We start from the raw sequence: 19,524 nt of genomic DNA, 5'->3' as shown, positions 1-19,524 counted from the left end.
AGCCCTAGCCCCGGGCTCTGGGCTACCAGCAGCGCTTTCTGCAGTAGCCACCAGGTGGCAACGGCGCCGCTGGGCTGGCCACCGGCCCGGGAGGCCCCAGCCGGGCTGGGGCAAGGCTCGGGTACTGTGATACCCAAGGGAAACTGCTTTTCAACTCCTGTTTTTTCTCGTAATCTGGGTAATACATAACCAAAATAAACATGCTGAGGAAAAAACGAACCAACCGAAAGAGCTGTTTTTGTCTGGGCGCATGCAGCTCACCCGCGGCAGGTGGGGGGACCTGCTTCCTTGTCTGCAGCCCCCTTGGGGCGAGACCCAGCTGCGGAAGGGGGTCGGAGCTGGGAGATCCGGCCCCGTGCAGCCGTGGGGATGAGAGGGCTGGAGGCAGCTGCGCCAGGCCTGGCTTTCTGCCAGGTTTGGGCTGCAGCCGGTGCCGGGTCTGCAGCCCGAGGGCTCCGTCCGCCCCTCGCTGGTGGACCTGCGGCGCCCGGCACGCTCAGGGCCGGCCTGGGCTGCGGTGTTGAGCAATGCCTGGGGCCGCTCGCCTCTTCCCAGCAGCGGCTTCCCGCGCTCTGGCGTGAGCTGGGGATTAGCGTCCTGCTCATCGCTGTGTCTGGCAGGGAGGAGTGGGTCAGAGCGGGGCTGGGAGCCTGTGGCCTCTGGGCAAGGCTGTTCTGGGCAAGGCGCTCGGAGCAGTGAAGCATGGGGGAATTAGGGAAATAATCTGTTGCTGTTGATCCAGAGGCGGGAATTTGCAGCATCGTGCCAGGCCCCAGGCGCGGAAGAGGGGGAGAGCCCGGCCAGCGGACGTGTGAGCAGAGCTCCCGGCTGGAATGCACCAGCTCAGCAGGGGATTGTCCTCCCGGGGCCGGGCAGGCGCTGCGCCCTGAGCCTGCGACGGCTGCCCAGGCCATGGCGGCCCCAGACAGCCCCTCAGCCGCCCTCCAGCGCCGTGACCTGTGCAGCCGAGGCATTCGCCTGGCGGGGAAGATGCGCTCCGACGTTGTTGACCTCCTGGACACCTACGTGAGTCTGCCTGTGGGGCTGGGAGTGCTGGTGGGGTGGCTGCTGCTACCAGGGTCTGAGGGGCTCCTGGCAGCTGGTGCTGGAGCACAAGGGCTCTGGCCCGCGGCGGAGATGAGGGATGAAACGCTGCCGGTATCCGGGCCCTGGTGCTCTGAGCCGATGCTTGGGCAAACCCTGAGCCCCGGGCCTTGCGCTGCCCTGAGCGTCTCCTGGCCAGCGTTGAAGCTGAACTGGGGTCCCCTGGAGCCGGTGCTGGCGGTGCGGGGAGCCCCCTGTTTCTCCTGCCAGTGCTGACCCCGGCCGCTCTCGCCCGCAGGTGGAACGTCAGGGCTTGGACGCCTCGGCCAGTGTGGCGGCAGTGGAGGGGGTGCCGGTGGCGGCAGCGGAGCGCTGGGACGAGCAGACGGGGACGCAGCGGTTGCTGGAGAACCTGGCGGCGTACCGCGCCTTCCGCGCGCTGCTGGCGCAGATGCTGGAGGAGCAGCGGGAGCAGCTGGGCGAGGCGGACGCCGCGCTGGGCCGGGCGCTCGCGGCCGTGCTGCTGCAGGTCTCGGCCTTCACCTACCACCTCGAGGAGCTGCTGCGGCTGGAGAGCCGCGGGCCGCCCAGCGAGGAGGCGGCCGGGCCCCCCCCGGCCTCTCACCTCAGCCTCTTCGAGAGGAAGCTGCGGGGCCTGGGGGTGCTGCGGGAGCTGGCCCAGTGGGCTGTCAGGTCCACGCGGGACCTGCGGCAGCTCGCCAAGCCCAGCCCGGGCAGCAGCTCGGACCCCAGCCCAGCTGAGAGCCCTTGAGGCGGGCACGGGGCGGGGGGCTGGGGTTCGCTGGGCCGTGGGGGGCTCCTCGCCCGTCCCTGCAGAGGGCTGCTGACAGCGACAGGGGTTGTTCAGGGGAGGGGGCAGCCGGGAGAGACAGGGTCATTAATCCTGGGGTGCCACTCTCTGCGAGCCCTTTCCCTGTGCGGAGGTGGAGGCGTGGGATGCGCTGTGCCCGGGGAGCGGGGGTCTCCGGCAGGGTGGGCCCGGCGGGGCTCGGGCTCTGCCTGCTGGGGGTTGACATTGCCCCCCAGGGAGCAGCTTTGCCACTTACTCGCGGGCCTGGAGGCCGTGACCGCCAGCAGGCTGTGGCGGTGTGGCCTTTTCTTTGGGATTCAGTCGCTGCCCGGCTCGCCATGGCCAGGCGCTGCCTCCGGCGCACAGAAGATGCTTCGGGACTCTTGTGGTGGACGCAAGGCAGGAGCAAAAGGGCAGAAGAATATCACCTGATGAAAGGAGGCTTGGGAGCTGTCCCCTGGCTGCAAGACGGGTCTCTTTTCTCCTACCCAGCTCCCATTTTCTGTGCTTTGAATTTCTGCTCTAACTGCCTGGGGCTTTTTTGAGAGGGAGGGGGTGTGGGGTTACAATCAGGAGGGGACGCATCAACCGCCTGTCCAAGGTAACAGAGAGGAGCTTGTAACTGAAGACCATGACTCAGAAGACCCTCTGCAAGGAGGTTTGTGTCTCCAGGTGTTGTTTTGGGACTGAAGACAGCGCAGAGGGTTAAACAGCCCCGACCGCATCGCTCGCCCTGCGGAGCGGATGCTGCGAGCTTGCGCAGCTGCCTGGGCCGTGTTTTCTTGCTGAATGGATGTGATGGCTTCTAGCTGCCGAGTGAATAAAAGGGCTGGGAGATCTACTGGGGTGATGTGACTTCTTGGGGGAGGTGGGACAGTGGGCTCAGCCTCACTGGAGAGCCTGGGCTGCCTATTCCCACCCCAGGGAAGGGTTGGTCTCAGTGGGGTTTGCAGGGGACGGGACCTGCTGGGAGGCCACGGCGAAGGTGAAGGAGCTGGCAAGGGAGCAGACTGAAGTGGCAGGAGAATCAGGAGGAGGTGGGGAGGGTGGCTGGAGTTGCTCCCCATGCTGGTGTGGCCCTGCGGGAGAGAAGGCAGCATGGAGGGACGCTGGCGGCACAGGGTGGGAGGAGGCTGGGGACGTGCCTGGCTGGCCCTGCACAAAGCGGCTTTGTCCCGGCGGGCGGTGGTGGCACCAGGCGCAGCGCCTGTCCCAACACCAGTGTCTCTGTGGGCGTGGGGGGCCCTGGGCGCTGTGGGAGGACGAAGGGCAACGGTGAAGCAGGGACCCCCCGCGCCCACCCTGCCCGTCCCTTTGGCTGCATCAGGGCAAGCGGGGCCGCAGGGCTGGGGCTGCCCTGTGGGGTCTGGGTGAGGGGGGTTTGATGGTGCCTGTGGTTTTGTGGGTGATGCCCAAGAGGTAGAATGTGCACCTTCTTCAGTCGCTGCTTGCTGCCTAGACTCAGCTTTGCAGGTTTGACTGGCTTATTTGAAATGTTTCTGTGTCCCTGTGCTCAGGAATGACAATTTCTGGCCTTTTTTTTTCCAGGATTAGTCAAAGCGCGTCCCTTTCCCAGCAAGTATTTCTCTCTCCCAGCCTTGTCTGCTTTGTGCCCGTGAAGCCTTTCCCCATGGCGCCCTGCTGCCCAGCAGTGGCCGGGTGTCTGCAGACACGTCCATCTCTGAACCGAGCGACCCACGTGGGCAGGAGCAGACCCCTCTTCCCTCACCCAGCGCCCGAGGTGACCTTCGCCTCCGGGGAGCCGGCCCCGGTCCTGGCAGCAGCCCCAGACACGCGATCCTCCGGGTCGGCTGTGGCCGTGCTGCCAGCTGAGCTTGGCCGCTGCGGAGCTGAAGCAGCACAGGGGATTGAAGGTGGAGGAGGATCCTGCTCCAGGGGCTTCCACGAGCTGTGACCAGCAGCACAAATCACCATTTTTGCAACCTTCCTTATTCCCTCCTTGCCACCGTGCCAGCAGTACTGGGCACGTCTGTTTGCAAAGCACCCGCAATGCTTTGGGCACTGCAACCAACGTAAAACAACAAACCAGAACCCAAACCTCCGTGGTCTGGCTGAGTGAGAGGCACCAGGTCCTGAGCTTTTCCTGCCAGCAAGTGCCCACCGTGCAGTAGAGATGTGGCCAGGTCCAAGCCTGCTGGGTTTTAATGCTGTTTTTCAGTCGCAGCCCCAAAGGGAAGAACTTGCACACTGATTTGGCGAGAGCGGGGCGCTGGCCGGCAGGGCTCCTGCTGCTGGCAGCCCCTGTGCACTTGCGTCGCACTTGCATCCAGGGCAAGCTGGGAGAAGGACAGATTTGCTTGGACCTCTGCAGTTGGCCTCCTGTCTCACCACAGTGCTAGCCAGCTGGCATCGCTGCCGTTAGTTCCCACCTGCTTCTTCGCCCCTTGTGTTTTCTTCCGTTCTTTCCTCTGTAAAGATCTTGCTGATGGTTTCTCACTGCGAGCGCTGCTGGCGGCTGCTCCGCGGGCTCGGCGGTGCTGGGACACACGTCTGTCAGCAGAGGGGCTGCATGGCTGCCGGGAGCTGGGCAGCGTCGAGCGGCAGCGCCGTGGGGCCCCGTGTCCTGGGGATGGGTCGCCCTTCGAGCCGACGTGGACCATGGACCAGGGCACTTGCTTGTGCTGGTAAACCTGTGCGCATGGAACACAGATGCAATTTGTACAGTTCTCCCCAAAACAGGCAATGGTGGGTGTTTTGTTTAATATCCAAGAAAACTAGTGGGTTTTGTGTCTGGGCACAGGAGCGCTAAACGAGGCGAGATCTGGTGGCAGCACCTGCCTGTTGGTGACATCCTGCTGTTCAGGGGGTCACTGTGATGCTGTTCATGGGGCTCAGCAGAAGAATAAGCTCAGGATGAGGTTTTTATCGCACTGCAGGGAAGGGCCAGCGCTGTCTGCTCTGGTTCCAGGTGGCCACCGTGAAGCAGAGATGTCCGGGTGGCGCTGCCAGCAGGGCCACACGGGGTTCGGTTGCACCAGTTCCACTTGCACAGCAAAGCCAAGGCGCAGGTACGTGGAGGAGCTTCCTGAAGGATTCGCAGTCTCACACCAGGCTGAAGCTGCGTGAAATCTCCCCAGAAAGCGCTTCCCAGGGAGGCTGAATTGCAGCAGGGACAGCTGGGGTTACAGCCCAGTGCCCCTGGGGAAACGTGGCGACTTTGGGCTTTGGACCCATGTTTGTTGCTCAGGGCCCACGGCCGGGGACAGCTGCAGACCGGGGAAGGGGCGCTCCACGCTCTCAGACCGCGTGTCACTGTGTGTGACCCCCGGACTGGTTGCCATTGCTGGGGGGCTGGGGGCACAGCGGGGTCTCCCTGCGGCGTCGGCGCTGCTGTCCCGGTTGGGGGTGTGGGGAGCACCGGGGGTCCTCGGCTGCGGGTGAACAGTGTGCACCGGGAGGGGTCCCGGGGTGCCGGGTGCGGGGACACCGGGATCCGCGGGGTGCTCGCGGTCGCGCCCCCCCCCCCCGGGCCGGGAATGGTTCGTCCTGACCGCGTTCCTCCCCCCCCTCCCCGGAGGGATGGTCCGTGCCGCCGGGCCGGGCGCGGTGACGTCAGGGGCGGGGCCGTCCCTCGCGCTCGGTGTGGGCGGGCCGCCTCCTGGCGGCGGGGCGCGGCGCTGCGCGGAGGGGCGGCCCCGGCCGGCGCCGCTGGCGGACACTGCGCCGCGCCGAGCATGCGAGTGCCGGCGGGGCGGGCTGCAGCGGCCGGCCGGAGCCGGGGGAGGCGGCGGAGCCATGCTGCTGGCCTCGGCCGTGGTGGTGTGGGAATGGCTGAACGAGCACGGGCGCTGGCGGCCCTACAGCCCGGCCGTCAGCCACCACATCGAGGCGGTGGCCCGCGGCGGGCCACGAGCGGGCGGCAGCGTCGTGCTGGGCCAGGCCGACAGCCGCCTGGCGCCCTACATCATCGACCTGCAGTCCATGCACCAGTTCCGCCAGGACACGGGTGAGTCAGCTGGACCCCTGCCCCGCCGTGTCCAGCCCGGCCGGGCCCTGCCCCGGACTCCCCGGTCTGGCCTTGGCCCGCTCTGCGCCGCACAGCGCTGCCCGGTGCCGGGGCTGCCGGCCTGGCTTGCGGGGTGCTCCGTGCTCTGGAGGTGCACCGTGCTGCGCGTTCCAGCACCGCCCGCTCCCGCTCCAGTTCGTGCTCCCCGCTCTGCAGCTGCATTGCACCGCACCGAGCCGCCGGCTCCCGCCAGCGCTGCCCTGTCCTGGCCTCGCCGGGCTGTGCTGCCAGGCCCCGCGCTGCCTGCGCGGTCAGGGGCTTTTCTGCCGGACGCGGCTCAGCTGGATTTGCTCTGTGAGGTCCCTCGTTGCGTTGCACTGGTTGGTGTGGAGTTGGCTGTGCTGCCAGGTCCGGTATTGTGCAGCGCTGCCTGACCTGGAATTGCATTGCACGGTGTTGCACAATGCTGTGCTGCTGGGTCCCATGCTGCATTGCTCTGCTGATCTGGAGCTGGCTTGTGCTGCACTGCTTTTCCCAGTCCCATATTGCATTGTGCTGCGTTGCCCTGTGTTTTGTCCCATTGCCTGCTCTGCCGTCGTGTTGCTGGCTGTGCTGGGTGCCGTGCCGTGTTATGCTACCTGATCCTGGATTGCATTGCCCTGTGCCATAGTGTATCTGGATTTACCCTGCGTTGCCCAGCTCTGCCTGCCCACAGCTCTGCTCCTTGCTGCCTTGTCCCATGCCGCTGCCCAGCCCTGCTCGCTGCCGCCCCCGCCGCGCCACCCAGGGCTGCCAGCCTGCGTTAGGCCATCCCACCTGCTCCCCAGGTGCTTGTTGTACCCTGGGCCGCCCGGCCCTGCCCATGCATTCCTGGTCCCTTAGGGAGTTGTGCTGCCCACCCTCCTCCCTGCTGCACCTCCCCGGGCTCTGTTGCCTGCTACAACCTTTTCCTTTCCCGTTCCACAGTTCCTTTGTGCGTGGAGCTGGTCCCCTGCAGACCCTTCCCAGGGCCCTGCCCCACCATGCCCAGCTCCCTCTGTGCTGCCATTAGCCCCAAAGGCCTGATGCTGTATGGTGCCTGGGGCCAAATCCTGCCCTGGGTCACAGCAGCCTACAGATGTGCCTAGGGTGGGGGTGCAAGCAGGTGGGGGGATGCTCAGGGAGGGCACAGGTGGGTGGGGAATCCCCAGGGTGGTGGCTTTGACAGGTAAAGGGAGGTATTTGGGGGGGGATGGGGGGGCAATGACCAGCCATGGGGGTCCCCAGGGTGGTGGGGCACGTGTCGTCCCGGGGGAGCTGGGCTGTGGGGCACAGGCACATGTCGGGACAGGTTGGCACAGGGTATTTGTGCCCCCCAGCACCCCAGTGGTGGCCATGGGAAGGGGACCAGCCAACGTCTGTTGTCCCTGGGACAGGGGCTGCTGGGGCAGTGGAGTGCTCGCACTGTCCTTCCTCCCCCCACGGCCCAGGGGGCTGGCAGTGACCCTCCCCTGCCCGGGCTGTGGGGAAGGGAGACCTCGGTGGGCTGGGGCCAGCCTCTCAGGGCTATTGTCGCCTGGGGAGGAGGCCTGAAAGGGGGATTGTTCTGTCTCTCGCTGGGTTGCCGGGGATATTGGTATTTTGGGTCATTAAACAGCTCTGATTTGGGGGGGTCGCGACCCTGGCGGGCCATGAATAGCTATTGTCCCTTTTCTTCCCCTGCTGAATGGGAGGCTGGCTGGCTGCGCAGGGCTGGGGGACGGCGGGGTTCCCACACTGCTGCCTGGGGAGTGCCAGATGCTGCTGTGCCGCCACTGCCCTCCCCGCTTCGCGCCGGATTAGGATAAATCACCCCCGCTCCCCTCGGCCCCGCTTTGTGCTGCTGACGCCAGGGACTCTCCTGCCCCCGGCACCCCTGTGCAGGACAGGGATGGGTGGCCTGGCTTGCCTGGGGTGCACCTGCACCTCCTTCCCATAGCGGGGTGCCTGTCGTTACTGCTAATAAGCAACTTTTCCTTTTGAACCCAGTTCTTCGTGGGAAGTGGTCCTGTGTGGGGATTGATGGTGACGGCTGCTCCCAGTGGAGGAGGGGGTTGAAAAGGGACTGAAATTCTTGCAGGCTTTGCAAGACACGTGGTGAAAAGCCGAAGAAGCAGGCTTGTTATTTCTTCCCTTCGAGCTTTCTTGTTCCTGCCGCTGGCAGTGAGGCTGAGTATGGCGTTTCGCAGGAGGGTGCGGAGGCAGCGATGCTCAGCAGCCCATCCCACCTGTTAATCAAAAATCTCTGGGCACTAGTAGCATGCTCAGGATGGGATCGGTTGCCTGAGCCTGGCCGTGTTCAGCCTGCCCTGCTGTGCTGTGAAACATCCCAAAGAGGAGGACTTTCTCCTCATTCTAGGAGTTTCCAAAATCTGCATCTGTGCTTTGAATGTGTCCTAGTCACCTGGGAACGTTGACAAAGGAAACACCTAGGAAAAATAAGGGTGCAACCCACAAAGCCTTCGTGCTTTGTGCTCTCATCCCACTCTTAATGCTTACTTACGGGGGAGCAGGAGCTGGGCACGAGGCACTACTCCCACCCCTGTGCTCAGCCTCATGGGGATTTTCGCTGTGCCACAGGCTGGGTTTTTGTTGCAGCTGCAGACAGTGGGGCTGGCACAAGCCATGCCCCCCGCGCGTGTGAGTGCGTGTGCGTCGCTGCTGCAGAGCTCAGACCTGCCTCCTTAAATCTTTTATTCCCCCATCCCAGTCCGTAGCTGAGAGGGAGACGGGGCCCTCGTGGGCACTGCAGGAACCTGGTCCTGCCTACGCATCTGGCTTCATGAGGCTCCCACGGCGGGTCCCGGGAACGGGTTGGAGCAGCCAAGTTTGTGGTTCTGTGTTTCCCCATCAGGGCTGGGTGGCTGCATGGTGGGGCTGGGAGAGCAGCCCCACCATAAACTGATGGGGGTGAAACTGGCCCTTCCCTCATGCAGGTCACACTGGGAGTGCCCGTGCAGCCCAGGGGCTCCCTGCCCCGTGGGTGTGCTGGTGGCGGGGTGGCCTGCAGGCAGCGCCCCGGGGGACCGCGGTACACCAGTCCCCTGGCAGGGCGGGGACAACAGCTGAGCCAGGGAGCCGTCCGGTTCGGTGTCGTGTCCCCGTGCCGAACGTCACCGGTGGGACAGGTTGGGGTGGTTTTGCTCCCTACCTGCGGGTGGGTGCTGGCACCAGGGTCTGACAGCATCTCTCACCCTCCCCCAGGCACTATCCGTCCTGTCCGGCGCAGCTACTACGACCCATCGTCAGCGCCAGGCAAGGGTGTCGTGTGGGAGTGGGAGAATGACAGCGGGTCCTGGACGCCGTACGACATGGACGTGGGCATTACCATCCAGCGCGCCTACGAGAAGCAGCACCCGTGGGTGGACCTGAGCGCCATTGGCTTCTGCTACGTCATTGACTTTGCCACCATGGGCCAGATCAACCGGCAGACCCAGCGCAAGCGCCGTGTCCGCCGCCGCCTCGACATGGTCTACCCGCTGGTGTCGGGCACCCTGCCCAAGTCGCAGTCCTGGCCAGCAAGCCCTGGAGCAGCGGCAGCCCCCCCGGCGCCCACCTGCACCTGTCCCCAGTGCCTCCTGGTCATGAGCGTCAAAGCCACCGTGTCAGCCACCGGCCCTGGCACCGCCACCCTGCAGCCCCGCAAAACCCCCCCCGCGCCACCCGCTGCCCTCAAAGCCCCCGCACCGGCCCCAGGGGCCAAGGCGCCCGACAGCGTGGCAGTGGCGCGTGGCTCGCTGAAGCCGCCCGCAGCCCAGGGTGCCCGGCGGCAGGCGGCCAGCACGCCAGCCCTGAGCTCTGCCGCCAGCCCCCCCGGCGCCAGCAGCAGCAAGGCGTCGCACCCTGGCCTCGGCACCCTGAACCGCAGCCACCTCCAGCGCCTGGCCATCGCCCAGTCACGGGTGCTCATCGCCTCTGGGTGAGTCCCACCGTGTGGGAGCGAGAGGGCAGCTGGGGGGAGAACAGGGGCAGTGTGGTATTTTTTTATATATATATATATATATATATATTAGGTTTTTTAAATTAATTTTATTTTCCCCTCCCCGGGGCACAGGGACTGCAGCCCTGTGGACCCTCCCCACTGCAGGGGTGCTGTAAACCCCTGAGCCTGAAGGGAGATGAACCTCAGCAGTCCTCAGCCTCCCGCAGGTGGAGGTCTCTGTGGGGCCCCTCGCCTTCCCCGCGAGGATGGGAGTGGGGACAGGGTGGCTTGTGCATCTCAATGAGTAGGCTGAAGCTGCTCTTTCTCTTGGTGGCAGGGGATGGGTGGGGGACGGTGAAAGGCCTGAAGAAAAGCCATTCAGGCCCCTTGAAAAGGGGTCCCTCCAGACCCCCACCCTTCCAAGACACATTTTTTGAAATGGGTGGGCATTTAATGAGCCTGTTTCTCCCCTTTGTCTGGCTCCGCCATCAGCCTTCTGTTGCAGCCTGGCCCCTTTCCTCTCCCTCTCCGTTCTCCCCCTTCCCTGCACTCCTGACGTGCTGGGAAAGTTTCCCATGGAAGAGAGCCTCAAGGGGCGGGGGTGGAAAGAGCTTCGGCAGCGACACAGCGGCCGTAGGAGAACAGAGGAAAATAAACAACAGACAGGCTCAGGGAGTGGTGACAGAAAGGGGCCATGAATGGAAACACAGGCAGGGTTTCTAAAGAGTGAGAGAAAAGGCAGCAGTGGGGCAAGGGGGGCAGGTTGCCCTGTCGGGGGAGTCTCCGTTTCCAGCCAGAGCCTGTACAGTTGCTCAGGCAACCGTTGTCCAGCCCCCACTGGCCCCGGGGGCTGCAGGGAAGTGGGTGTCTGTCGCTGCCCCCGACGTGGTCTCTGCTGGCTCCTTGCAGGGTCCCCACTGTGCCCGTGAAGAACCTCACCGGCTCCAGCCCCGTCAACCCAGCACTGGCAGGTGAGGATGGGGCTGCAGTGGGGCACCCGATGCCCGCAGGTGCTGGCCTCCTGTGGGGAGCCTGCTCCAGCGGAATGGTTTTCGGGGGAACATCTTGGGTTTGGGGTGATGCTTGTTCCTCAGTGTCATTTCTAACCCCCTCATCCAGGGATCACCGGGATCCTGATGAGCGCAGCTGGGCTGCCAGTCTGCCTGACACGTCCCCCCAAGCTGGTGCTGCATCCCCCGCCCGTCAGCAAAAGTGAGATCCAGTCCATCCCTGGCATCTCCCACACCTGTCGCAAGACCACCAAGAAACAGGCCAAGAAGGGTGAGAAACACTTGGCTGCTGTTCCTGTTTGCCCTTCCCTAACTGGTTCCCCTGTCCCCTGTGTCCCCCGTGCTGCCCTCCAGCCCCTCTGACTCCTGCTCTCCCTCAGGTAAAACCCCGGAGGAGGTACTGAAAAAATACCTGCAGAAGGTGCGGCATCCGCCGGATGAGGTGAGAGCAGCGGGGGTTGTGCTGGGGTGTCGCCGGGGCGCTTTGCTCTGGGAAGAGGGACTGGGGACACGGGCGATGCCTCTGTGCCACACAGGGGTCTCCCACCACCCCCGTGGCTCTGCCCTGTCCCCGTCCCCCTCCAAAGAGGGGCTGCACGCTGCATGCACGTGTTGGCCAGGCCCTGCGGTGGCCTGGGGTGACAGCACAGCACCAGGGATGGGTGCTGGTCCCTGGGCAGGAGCGTGGCAGCTCATCAGCCCTGTGTCATCGGTGAGGCTCCGGCTGCATCCACCCTTCTGACCCTCTCCTTCCTCCTGCACAGGACTGCACCATCTGCATGGAGCGCCTCTCTGCCCCCTCCGGCTACAAGGGACCCCAGCCGGCCGTCAAGCCTGACCTGGTGGGGAAGCTGGTGAAATGTGGCCACATCTTCCACCTCCACTGCCTGGTCGCCATGTACAACAACGGCAACAAGGTGCAAGGCTGCAGCCCGGAGGGTGCCCACGCTCCTGGGCCAGGGACCTGTGCTGAGCCCCACCTGTCCTCGGTGGGATGGTGCTCGAGTCCTGCTGCCCGCAGGGCTCTGACCCCCCGCCCTGACGGGGAGTTCTGTTTTTAGCAGCAGCAAGCACTTTGGGACTGCTAAATCAGAAAGTAGGATTGTGTGCGGTTTTTTTCCCCCACTATGCCCAGCTTTATGTCCTTGTTTTCTTCCCCAGGGCCAGTGGCACTGAACTTTGATCCCTGCCTGTTTGAGCAGAGCTCCCTGGCATCTGGTGCCGGGCAGAGCTTTTCCAGCCACAGGTGGGCTTTCCTGAGCCCCCTGCAAGTGGCCTTTGTGCTCAGCATTCCCAGGAAAATGCGTTTCACATGGTTTGGGGTTTTTAAATGTCTATTATCCTTCCCTTTTTGAAAAAAAAACCCAAACGAAAACTAACAAACCCAAAACAGAGGTGGGGAAAATAGGAAGGACCGTAAAATGATGAGGAAGAGAATGCAGACCTCAGGTTTTTGGTTGAAGTTGGCTCACTGTAGCAAATTCTCCCAGCCCTGTTTCCTGAGTGTGTTCGAAATCACTGTTTTCATGATGAAAATGTCGCTCGGTGCTGCTCAAGGACAAAGTGTCCGGTCTGGCTCAGTGCTAGGGGATACCAGTTTCATGGTGTTCCCCTCTTTTCCTGCTCAGGATGGGAGCCTGCAGTGTCCCACCTGCAAAACCATCTATGGGGTGAAGACGGGGACGCAGCCGCCAGGAAAGATGGAGTATCACCTCATCCCTCATGCGCTGCCGGGCCACTCTGACTGCAAAACCATCCGCATCATCTACAACATCCCACCAGGAGTGCAGGTGCGGCCCGGCCCTATGCACAGTGGGGTACGTGGGTGGTCCCTTGTGGGGCTGGTGGCCCTTGTCACTGCTCCGTCACCCCTGGGTCATGCTGCAGCTCATGCCTTGCCTCACGGCTCTGGGTTCAACAGTGTCTTAGGATCTCTGCGACCATGACCATGAGGATGTTGTGGGAACTCCCAGCTACCTCTGCATTCAAGTGCTGACCCACTCTGCCTGGTGGCCAGGGGACCGTGGTGTTGAGGGCCACCATGCTGGAGGGTGGCTGCCCAGTACAGCAGCGAGCAGCTCTGCATCCGCTGAGGCTGGGGGGGTTACTTTGTGCCCAGAGCATCATTCTGAGCTCTGAAAGGGTTTTGTTCCTCTCCCACTCCACATGCTGCAGGGACCAGAGCATCCGAATCCTGGGAAGAGCTTCACTGCCCGCGGCTTCCCCCGGCACTGCTACCTGCCAGACAGCGAGAAGGGCAGAAAGGTGAGGGGCTCACCCAGGCAGCTCGGGCTGGCCAAGGCATGCTCAAGGGCATAGTGAGGTGGGGAGGGAGCGAGCAGCTATTTGGAGCATGGGGAAAAGCAGATGGGGCTTATGCAGGCAGATGCTGGGTGGAGGTTTTGCCTGTAGCCCATCCAGCATACTCTGTAGATGCCCAGTGATGTTCCCATGTGCTGGGGGAGCTTTGCAGCGTGGTCCCGCTATTTGGTGATGGTTGGGCTGGGATCCCGAGCTCCCTGGTAGGGCTTGGCTGTGGGTTGCCAATGTTGCTGGGGCACACCAGGGTGCTCTGGTGTGCAGAAATGGCTGTGTCACCCATGCATTTACCTTGTTGCCTGTCCCACCTCTCCCCTTGACAGGTACTGAAGTTGCTGCTGGTAGCCTGGGACCGGCGCTTGATCTTTGCAATCGGGACCTCCAGCACCACAGGTGAGTCAGACACAGTGATCTGGAATGAGATCCACCACAAGACAGAGTTTGGCTCCAACCTCACTGGCCACGGCTACCCTGACATCAACTACCTGGACAATGTCCTGGCTGAGCTGGCGGCCCAGGGCATCACAGAGGAGAGCCTGACGCAGGAGAAGGACTGAGACCGCGGCAGGGAGGGAAGGGGTGCCTGTGTGCCCCATCAAGGATGAGGCTGCTGGGGAAACCCGTCTCGCGGCTTTGCAGGGGCCACCTGGAGCACCCTGCTGCCGGTGGCACCCACCCGGTGAGAGCAGCCCCAGGCTGGCCGGGAACATGGGAGAAGGTCCTTTTGGCCATCCTCTTCCCTCCCACAAGGAGGGAGCTGAGCCGCACCGAGCCACGGGGCTCTGTGCTGGTCTGGCTGTCCGGTCCCCACTGCCACCATGCCGAGGGCTTTGGGGTGCCAGGCTCCCCCACTTCCTCGTCCGTCGGACACCTCTGACACCCACCTGGTGCTGGGACCTGGCCTGGGTGGAAGGGGGGCCATGGGAGTCCCCCTCGCTCTGCCTCGTCCCTCAGCCGTCTGTTTGTTCGTTTGTCCTGTCCAGTACCTCCCCGCTGGTCTCCTGTGTCCACGGAGGCTGAGGGGGGCCAAATCTGCCTCAGCTGGCCCCCAGCCCCGTGCCCCTTCTCCTCTTGGCTGTGTCTGAGCTGTGCCCTGCAGGATCCCCTTGTCTGGGCTGCCCCCCCTGCCGTGTGCTGGGGAGGGTGGGGGGAGAGGGGGGGGAGGCACATTTCCTGGCCTGACTCCCTCCCCCCGCTAGTGGGTTCCTTGAACTCTTTTTATGGGGGCGTCCCCGTGTTGAATTTTTATATACCTCGTGTTTTGGGGTTTGTCGTATATATGTACTTATAGTTGGTGGTGTTTTGGGAGGGGCGCTGGGGGAAGGTCATGCTGTGGCCAGCTGTGGGGCTGAGCCCAGTGGCACTCGGGGGCGATGGGGTGGGGGCAGCACCACTCCCCCACGTCAGGAGCCCCATCCCGAAGGCAGTTAGCGCCCCACAGTGGGGCTGTCGCCAGTGGGTCCCGGTGGGACCAGGCACAGTGTGCGTGGGAACTGCTGTCCTTCCTGCTGGGTCCCAGCACCACCTCGTGGGTCCCGGCGGGGCAGATGGCTGGCGGTGCGTTGGCACAGCAGTTTTGGGCTGTGGCCAGGGGGTTGGCGTGGGGAGTGTGGGTGTTGGGGGTGGGAGGGTTGCATGGGGGTCACACTGCCAACCCCCGGGGACTTCATAGGGCCTCTCAGAGCCACCTGTGACGCAGTGCTGGGGGGTACCATGGCTTTGGGGACTGTCCCGGAGGCGCTCTTCCCATTCATGGGGACTGGCTGTGCTCGTGCCCTGGACCTGCAACACCCCCAGGGTTGGGGAGCAGGGTGGGGGCAGCAGCCGCCGCTGCCCAGGCTGTCTCCAGCCCTGCACCGCTGCTGCCAGGGCATGGGGCCTCCCAGCCTGTCTTGTTGCATTCCCCTCCTGGTTTTCCTGTGCCCCAGGGGACTCTGGTTGGGAGGGGTGCCCGGACCCATCCTGCTGTGCGTGGTTCTGCTGTCATCACCGTTTTTCCTCTCCATGGCCGGGGGGGTGCGTCACCCTCAGCTGCCCACCCCACGGAGCCGGTGGGGGGGTCAATAAAGCGGATGGCAAGGGATGCTCGCTGTCCCTGCACGGCCTGGCCTCTCTGTTGTCTTCTGTCCGTCGTCTGTGTGGCCAGGTGAGCGAGGGGGCATTGTGGGGAGGGCCAGGCACCCCTCATCTCCCCAGTGCTCCTTTGCCTGGGTCTGACCCTAGCTGTCCTTAGCATGGAACGTTATCTTCTACCTCAAGGGAGGAAACCTCTTTCCCCAGGAAAACCCCTTTTTGGGCAGCTCTGCAGTGCTGCGATTTCTCCTCCACCCAAGCCCCAGGTCTTCCCCACCACAGAAAAGCCCTGGCTGGAGCTATGCAAAACCCCTCCTGTGATCTAGGGGAGGAAACAGGGTTCCCCATCCTCCCCGGGTGCTGGCCTGATGGCTCTTAACATGACTCAGTCTTTTCACCACATGACTTATTTTTCTGTTTTAATGCCACGTTGCCTGTGCAGTTAGTTGCTGGCTGAAATAAAGCTGACCGGTGCCTCTCTGCATGCGTGTGTATATCTATCCCGATAGATATACATGGAGACGGGTTGCCCCCTGCTTGCGGGCAGGAATCGGTGGGTGACTCGCGAAGCGTTGCCAATGCGTGTGTGCCGGCCCTGGTGCCGGCAGCAGCTGGGGGGCTCTGCACCGGGGGTGGGGGCTGTTCCCAGAGCTGGCTGCGGCGCACACCCTGGCCCAAGGTTTGTACAGGCAGCAAATCTCCGCTGGGCACGAACCGGAGCCCTGCTGGTGTTCTCATGTTCCGGGGGAGGGCAGGGGGCTGCACAGCTTCCACGGTGTTTTGAGTGCAGCCTGAGGCGATGAGGATGACTGTGATCAGTGTTTCCTTCTTGTATGGCCCAGTGTCCCCAGCAACCTGTTGAAGGGCCATGAGTCCCCTTTGTTTGGTTTTGGGGTGGGGTCACAGCCGGGACAGGACTCTCAGTGGAAACTCGGTTATCTCTGAAGGGCCAGAGCCCTGGGCCTGGTTGCAGCAGGGAATGCAGACGCAAAGGTGCCGGGGTCACCATGATGGGCTGACCCTGAGAGGCGGCCCCCACACTCAGTGGGGAGGGACGTCTGAAGGGCCCTGGAGCCTCCCAGGGGCTCAAGGCTGGAGCTTGGTGGTCTGGTGGAGGGTGAGAGCTTGTGTCGCTCTGTGGAGGGGTGAGCCTGGGACCTCGGTGCGGACAGGGACCCTCGGCCCAAGGTGGCTGGTGGCACGGCACAGCTTTGGCCCCGGGAAGGAGGGTGGGCGGGGGGCTCTGCTGGGGTTTGGGGCACAAGGAAGGAGGGTGGGTGGGGGGCTCTGCTGGGGTTTGGGGCACAAGGAAGGAGGGTTGGCGGGGGGCTTTGCTGGGGTTTGGGGCACAAGGCAACACCTGGGAGCTGCAGGGCAGGATGATGCTTACGCCATCAGCCCCTCTGTCTCTTGCTGGTACCCCTCACCCACACTCAGCACAGTGCTGTCCTCGGGGCTCACGGATGCCTGGCTGTCCCCTTTTCCCATTGTGCTGTACCCCCTGGCCCTGTACCTCCGGCGGCTGTACCAGACTGTTGCCAGGATGGTGGCCAGCCCTGCCAGAACCGCGGCGGTCACGCCAGCCAGCTCGCCCCCCGTCAGCCCCGGGCCCTTCACCATCTCTGCCGCGTGATTCATCTCCTCTGGCTGGGCCAGCCGCCATGCCTGGCTCTGCCCGTCCCGGACCCAGGCGCTGTCCCCATCCCCGCTGCTCACCAACACCGTGTCGATGGCCGGCAGGTTGCTGGGGGGTCGGGTGAAGGGCGGCAGGCGTGCGGGCGGCAGCGAGCCCCCTGTGAAGATGCCAGCCTGGACACAGTACTGCACCTGGCAGCTATCGCTGATGAGCGCCAAGTGCTGGCTGAAGCCGGGGGGGCAGCTCTTGGCCTGGGGGTCTTTGGCAGTGCCCTGGTGCCGCCCCACCAAGGGGTTCCCTGCCTGGCAGCTGAAGAAGCCCCCGAAAGGCACCGCATACTGGCCACCGACCTCGTAGTCCTGGCTCACGCACACCCTGAGCTCGTCAAAGAGCTTCAGTGGGAGGTACCCCGAGGGGCAGGACTGGGCACCGGTGATGGCGTTGGCACTGTGGGTGCTGAACAGCCCCCCAAAGAGGTATCCTGAGTCTGGGGCCACCGGCCCGCTCGTAGCACACCAGTAGGCACTGAATTGCACCCGGGAGAGCCAAAAGACGTCCCGGCACTCACGGTGGCAGAAGATGCCCAGGATGCACTTGTTGTGGCACTCCAGGTGGCTGTGGCCTTCCTCCCGCTCCTGCATGCCCAGCAGCACCGGTGTGTAGCCGGTGGGGCAAGAGAAGGCCCCAGTGAGGGGGTTCCTCTGCTCCAGTGTCTGGCAGAACGCGCTGGTGTCGGGGCCGGCCAGCCCAGCACACTCCTGGAAGACTCCCCCGAAGGTGAAGTTGGTCATGGTGCCCTTGCAGGAACCGTCGTCGGCATTGGCGTGAAAGTTGAAGTTGGATGAAGTGGCGTCTGTGCAGCCCGGGTAGGTGTTGAAGGCGTAGTAGCGGCGGATTGCCATCTCCACTCGCTTGGCCAGCTTCTTCACCGTGGGGGTGGGCAGCTCTGGCAGGGTGCTGGGGTTGATGAAGAAGTAAAGGGGCAGCCCTGAGCGGTCGAGAGCCACCAGCTGGTTTCTAATCCCCTCCTGCCAGGTCTTGAGGGTGATGCCTGGGTAGAAGGGGGCCCCGCCAACGCTCTCTACCCTGGAGTTGGTACGATTACCCAGATACTGCTTGGTGAAGCCGGAGCTGCTGTTCAGGGACTCCTGGTTTTTCACGCTGACGATGCTGTGGAAGGCCACGCTGGCCGAGGTAGTGACAGCATTCCGTGTGGCCCAGCTGTCCTTCAGGAAGGTTGCCTTGATCTGGTCCTCTTGCACCAAGCTGGCTCCGGCATCCACGGAGGTGATGGTGTGGGTGCCGTAGTTAAGCACCAGCACCTCCGCCATAAAATCGGCCATCCGTGTCTGGTTGTTCTCCAGGTGGCTGGCAATAGTCAGCAGCTGCTTCTTGAAGCCCTTGTCCAGGACTGCTGCGGGGTCGACCTTGGCAGTGTAAACCACATTCCTGACTTGCACTCGAGTGGTGACAGCACGGTCTTTCACTTGGTGGGTCTTGGTCCGATGGAAGTCATAGGAGAACTTGCCATTGATGGAGGAGAAGAGGGACAGCTCCAGGTTGATGGAGGCGGAGGTGAGGCTTTGGTAATCTTTCCAGGACTCGATGATCTCAGAGTTCATGTCCAGGCTGCTCTGCTTGCGAGGGATAGTGAAGACCTCATCGGGGATGATGTAAGATCCATCTTCTGTGGTCTTGCACAGTGAGTAGCCCAGGTTGATGACTCTGCCCATATCCACATTCCTGAGGTTATCCCAGCCCCCCCCCGGCAGGACTTCCAGAGTTGGGAGGTTCAGGGCCCTCTTGCAGTCCGGAGACCCCGCAGAGGAGGGCAGCTCAGCCCCTCTTGCCCAAGCCCCTGACACCCAGGCGAGCAGGACCCCCCACAGCACCCGGCCCATGCTGACCCGGTGCAGGGACCTCACCAGACGTCCGAGCGGTGAGGCCGGAGCTGGGAAATGAGCTGCCGGGTGCAGCTGACGGGTGGTTCCTCCTTTTGGGGGCTGAATTAACAAAGGGAAAGGAGAAGTGAGAACTGATGAATGTGAGAAAACACGGAGTGCCGCCGAGACAAGCGGGTGGGGAGCAGAAAGCAGAAGTGCCTGCCTGTTGCCTCCCTGTTGAGAGAGTTCCTTCTCCCCATGAAAGCTGCTCTGCTGGGGAAGGGACAGAGAAATCTCCCCGACAGCTCTTCACTGTGCCTGAGGAGTGTCGCTGTGTGAACCTCCCTCAGCTGGTGCAGGGGTGGCTCCCCAGATGAATCCTCTGTGCCCCTGGGTGACTCTGGCTCCTGCGTGCCACGCAAGGGACCTGTCTCCAGCCCCGCAGCCTTGGGGTTCCACTTACACGTTGGGGTGAGATCTGGCCCTGGTCCCACAGGCTTTGCTGCTGACCCCAAGGCTTTCCTTTGTGGCGGAGGTGAGGAGAAGCAGCGGTGCCCTGTGGTTTCAGTGTGGGGGACAGTGCAATGCTTGTGTCCCTTCTCTCTTGGGGAGGAGGCTGCCCGGGACACTTGGGCAGGTACTAGTGGGTTTGGAGCTTCCCCCACGGGGGGCAGCCCATGGCACAGGTGTCCCCCATGCAGCGCCATCTGCATTAGGGACCTCCGCAGCCTCCTCTAGCCCATCGCTGTCCTTCCCCCAGCTGAGGAAGCGCCTCCTGCTCAGGATCGGTGGTTCCGGTGGCACCGAGCCTAGGAATGCTGGTGTGCGGCTGGGCCCCATG

The 19,524-nt window shown here is 63.4% G+C and overlaps 3 protein-coding genes across 3 annotated transcripts; 2 read left to right on the top strand and 1 right to left on the bottom strand.

Moving 5' to 3' along the window:
* The first annotated feature begins 44 nt into the window (after positions 1-44).
* Positions 45-2,696, top strand: CNTF (ciliary neurotrophic factor). The gene is made up of 2 exons (XM_065838271.2): positions 45-1,026; positions 1,343-2,696. The coding sequence occupies exons 1-2, from the start codon at positions 913-915 to the stop codon at positions 1,814-1,816; spliced, it is 588 nt and encodes a 195-aa protein (XP_065694343.1). The 5' UTR covers positions 45-912; the 3' UTR covers positions 1,817-2,696.
* Positions 2,697-5,509: 2,813 nt separating this feature from the next.
* Positions 5,510-15,195, top strand: DTX4 (deltex E3 ubiquitin ligase 4). Its single transcript, XM_065839839.2, has 9 exons — positions 5,510-5,822; positions 9,045-9,759; positions 10,672-10,733; positions 10,882-11,043; positions 11,153-11,214; positions 11,537-11,689; positions 12,401-12,562; positions 12,948-13,037; positions 13,415-15,195. The coding sequence occupies exons 1-9, from the start codon at positions 5,612-5,614 to the stop codon at positions 13,646-13,648; spliced, it is 1,851 nt and encodes a 616-aa protein (XP_065695911.1). The 5' UTR covers positions 5,510-5,611; the 3' UTR covers positions 13,649-15,195.
* A 360-nt stretch (positions 15,196-15,555) lies between these two features.
* MPEG1 (macrophage expressed 1) lies at positions 15,556-18,767 on the bottom strand. Its single transcript, XM_065839847.2, has one exon. The coding sequence runs from the start codon at positions 18,699-18,701 to the stop codon at positions 16,551-16,553; it is 2,151 nt and encodes a 716-aa protein (XP_065695919.1). The 5' UTR covers positions 18,702-18,767; the 3' UTR covers positions 15,556-16,550.
* Between the last annotated feature and the right edge of the window lie 757 nt (positions 18,768-19,524).

The sequence above is a fragment of the Patagioenas fasciata genome, chromosome 5 (assembly GCF_037038585.1).
Source record: "Patagioenas fasciata isolate bPatFas1 chromosome 5, bPatFas1.hap1, whole genome shotgun sequence".
Taxonomy (NCBI): domain Eukaryota; kingdom Metazoa; phylum Chordata; class Aves; order Columbiformes; family Columbidae; genus Patagioenas; species Patagioenas fasciata.
Note: the sequence above shows the minus strand (reverse complement) of the source record. Positions and strands in the feature narration are given on the sequence as shown.

Bases quoted from the DNA above. Each gene is read 5' to 3' on its own strand.
- MPEG1 (XM_065839847.2), bottom strand. From the start codon at position 18,701: ATGGGCCGGGTGCTGTGGGGGGTCCTGCTCGCCTGGGTGTCAGGGGCT.
- DTX4 (XM_065839839.2), top strand. From the start codon at position 5,612: ATGCTGCTGGCCTCGGCCGTGGTGGTGTGGGAATGGCTGAACGAGCAC. The intron at 9,760-10,671 runs GTGAGTCCCACC...GGCTCCTTGCAG, and splicing joins CGGGTGCTCATCGCCTCTGG to GGTCCCCACTGTGCCCGTGA. The intron at 13,038-13,414 runs GTGAGGGGCTCA...TCCCCTTGACAG, and splicing joins ACAGCGAGAAGGGCAGAAAG to GTACTGAAGTTGCTGCTGGT.
- CNTF (XM_065838271.2), top strand. From the start codon at position 913: ATGGCGGCCCCAGACAGCCCCTCAGCCGCCCTCCAGCGCCGTGACCTG. The intron at 1,027-1,342 runs GTGAGTCTGCCT...TCTCGCCCGCAG, and splicing joins TTGACCTCCTGGACACCTAC to GTGGAACGTCAGGGCTTGGA.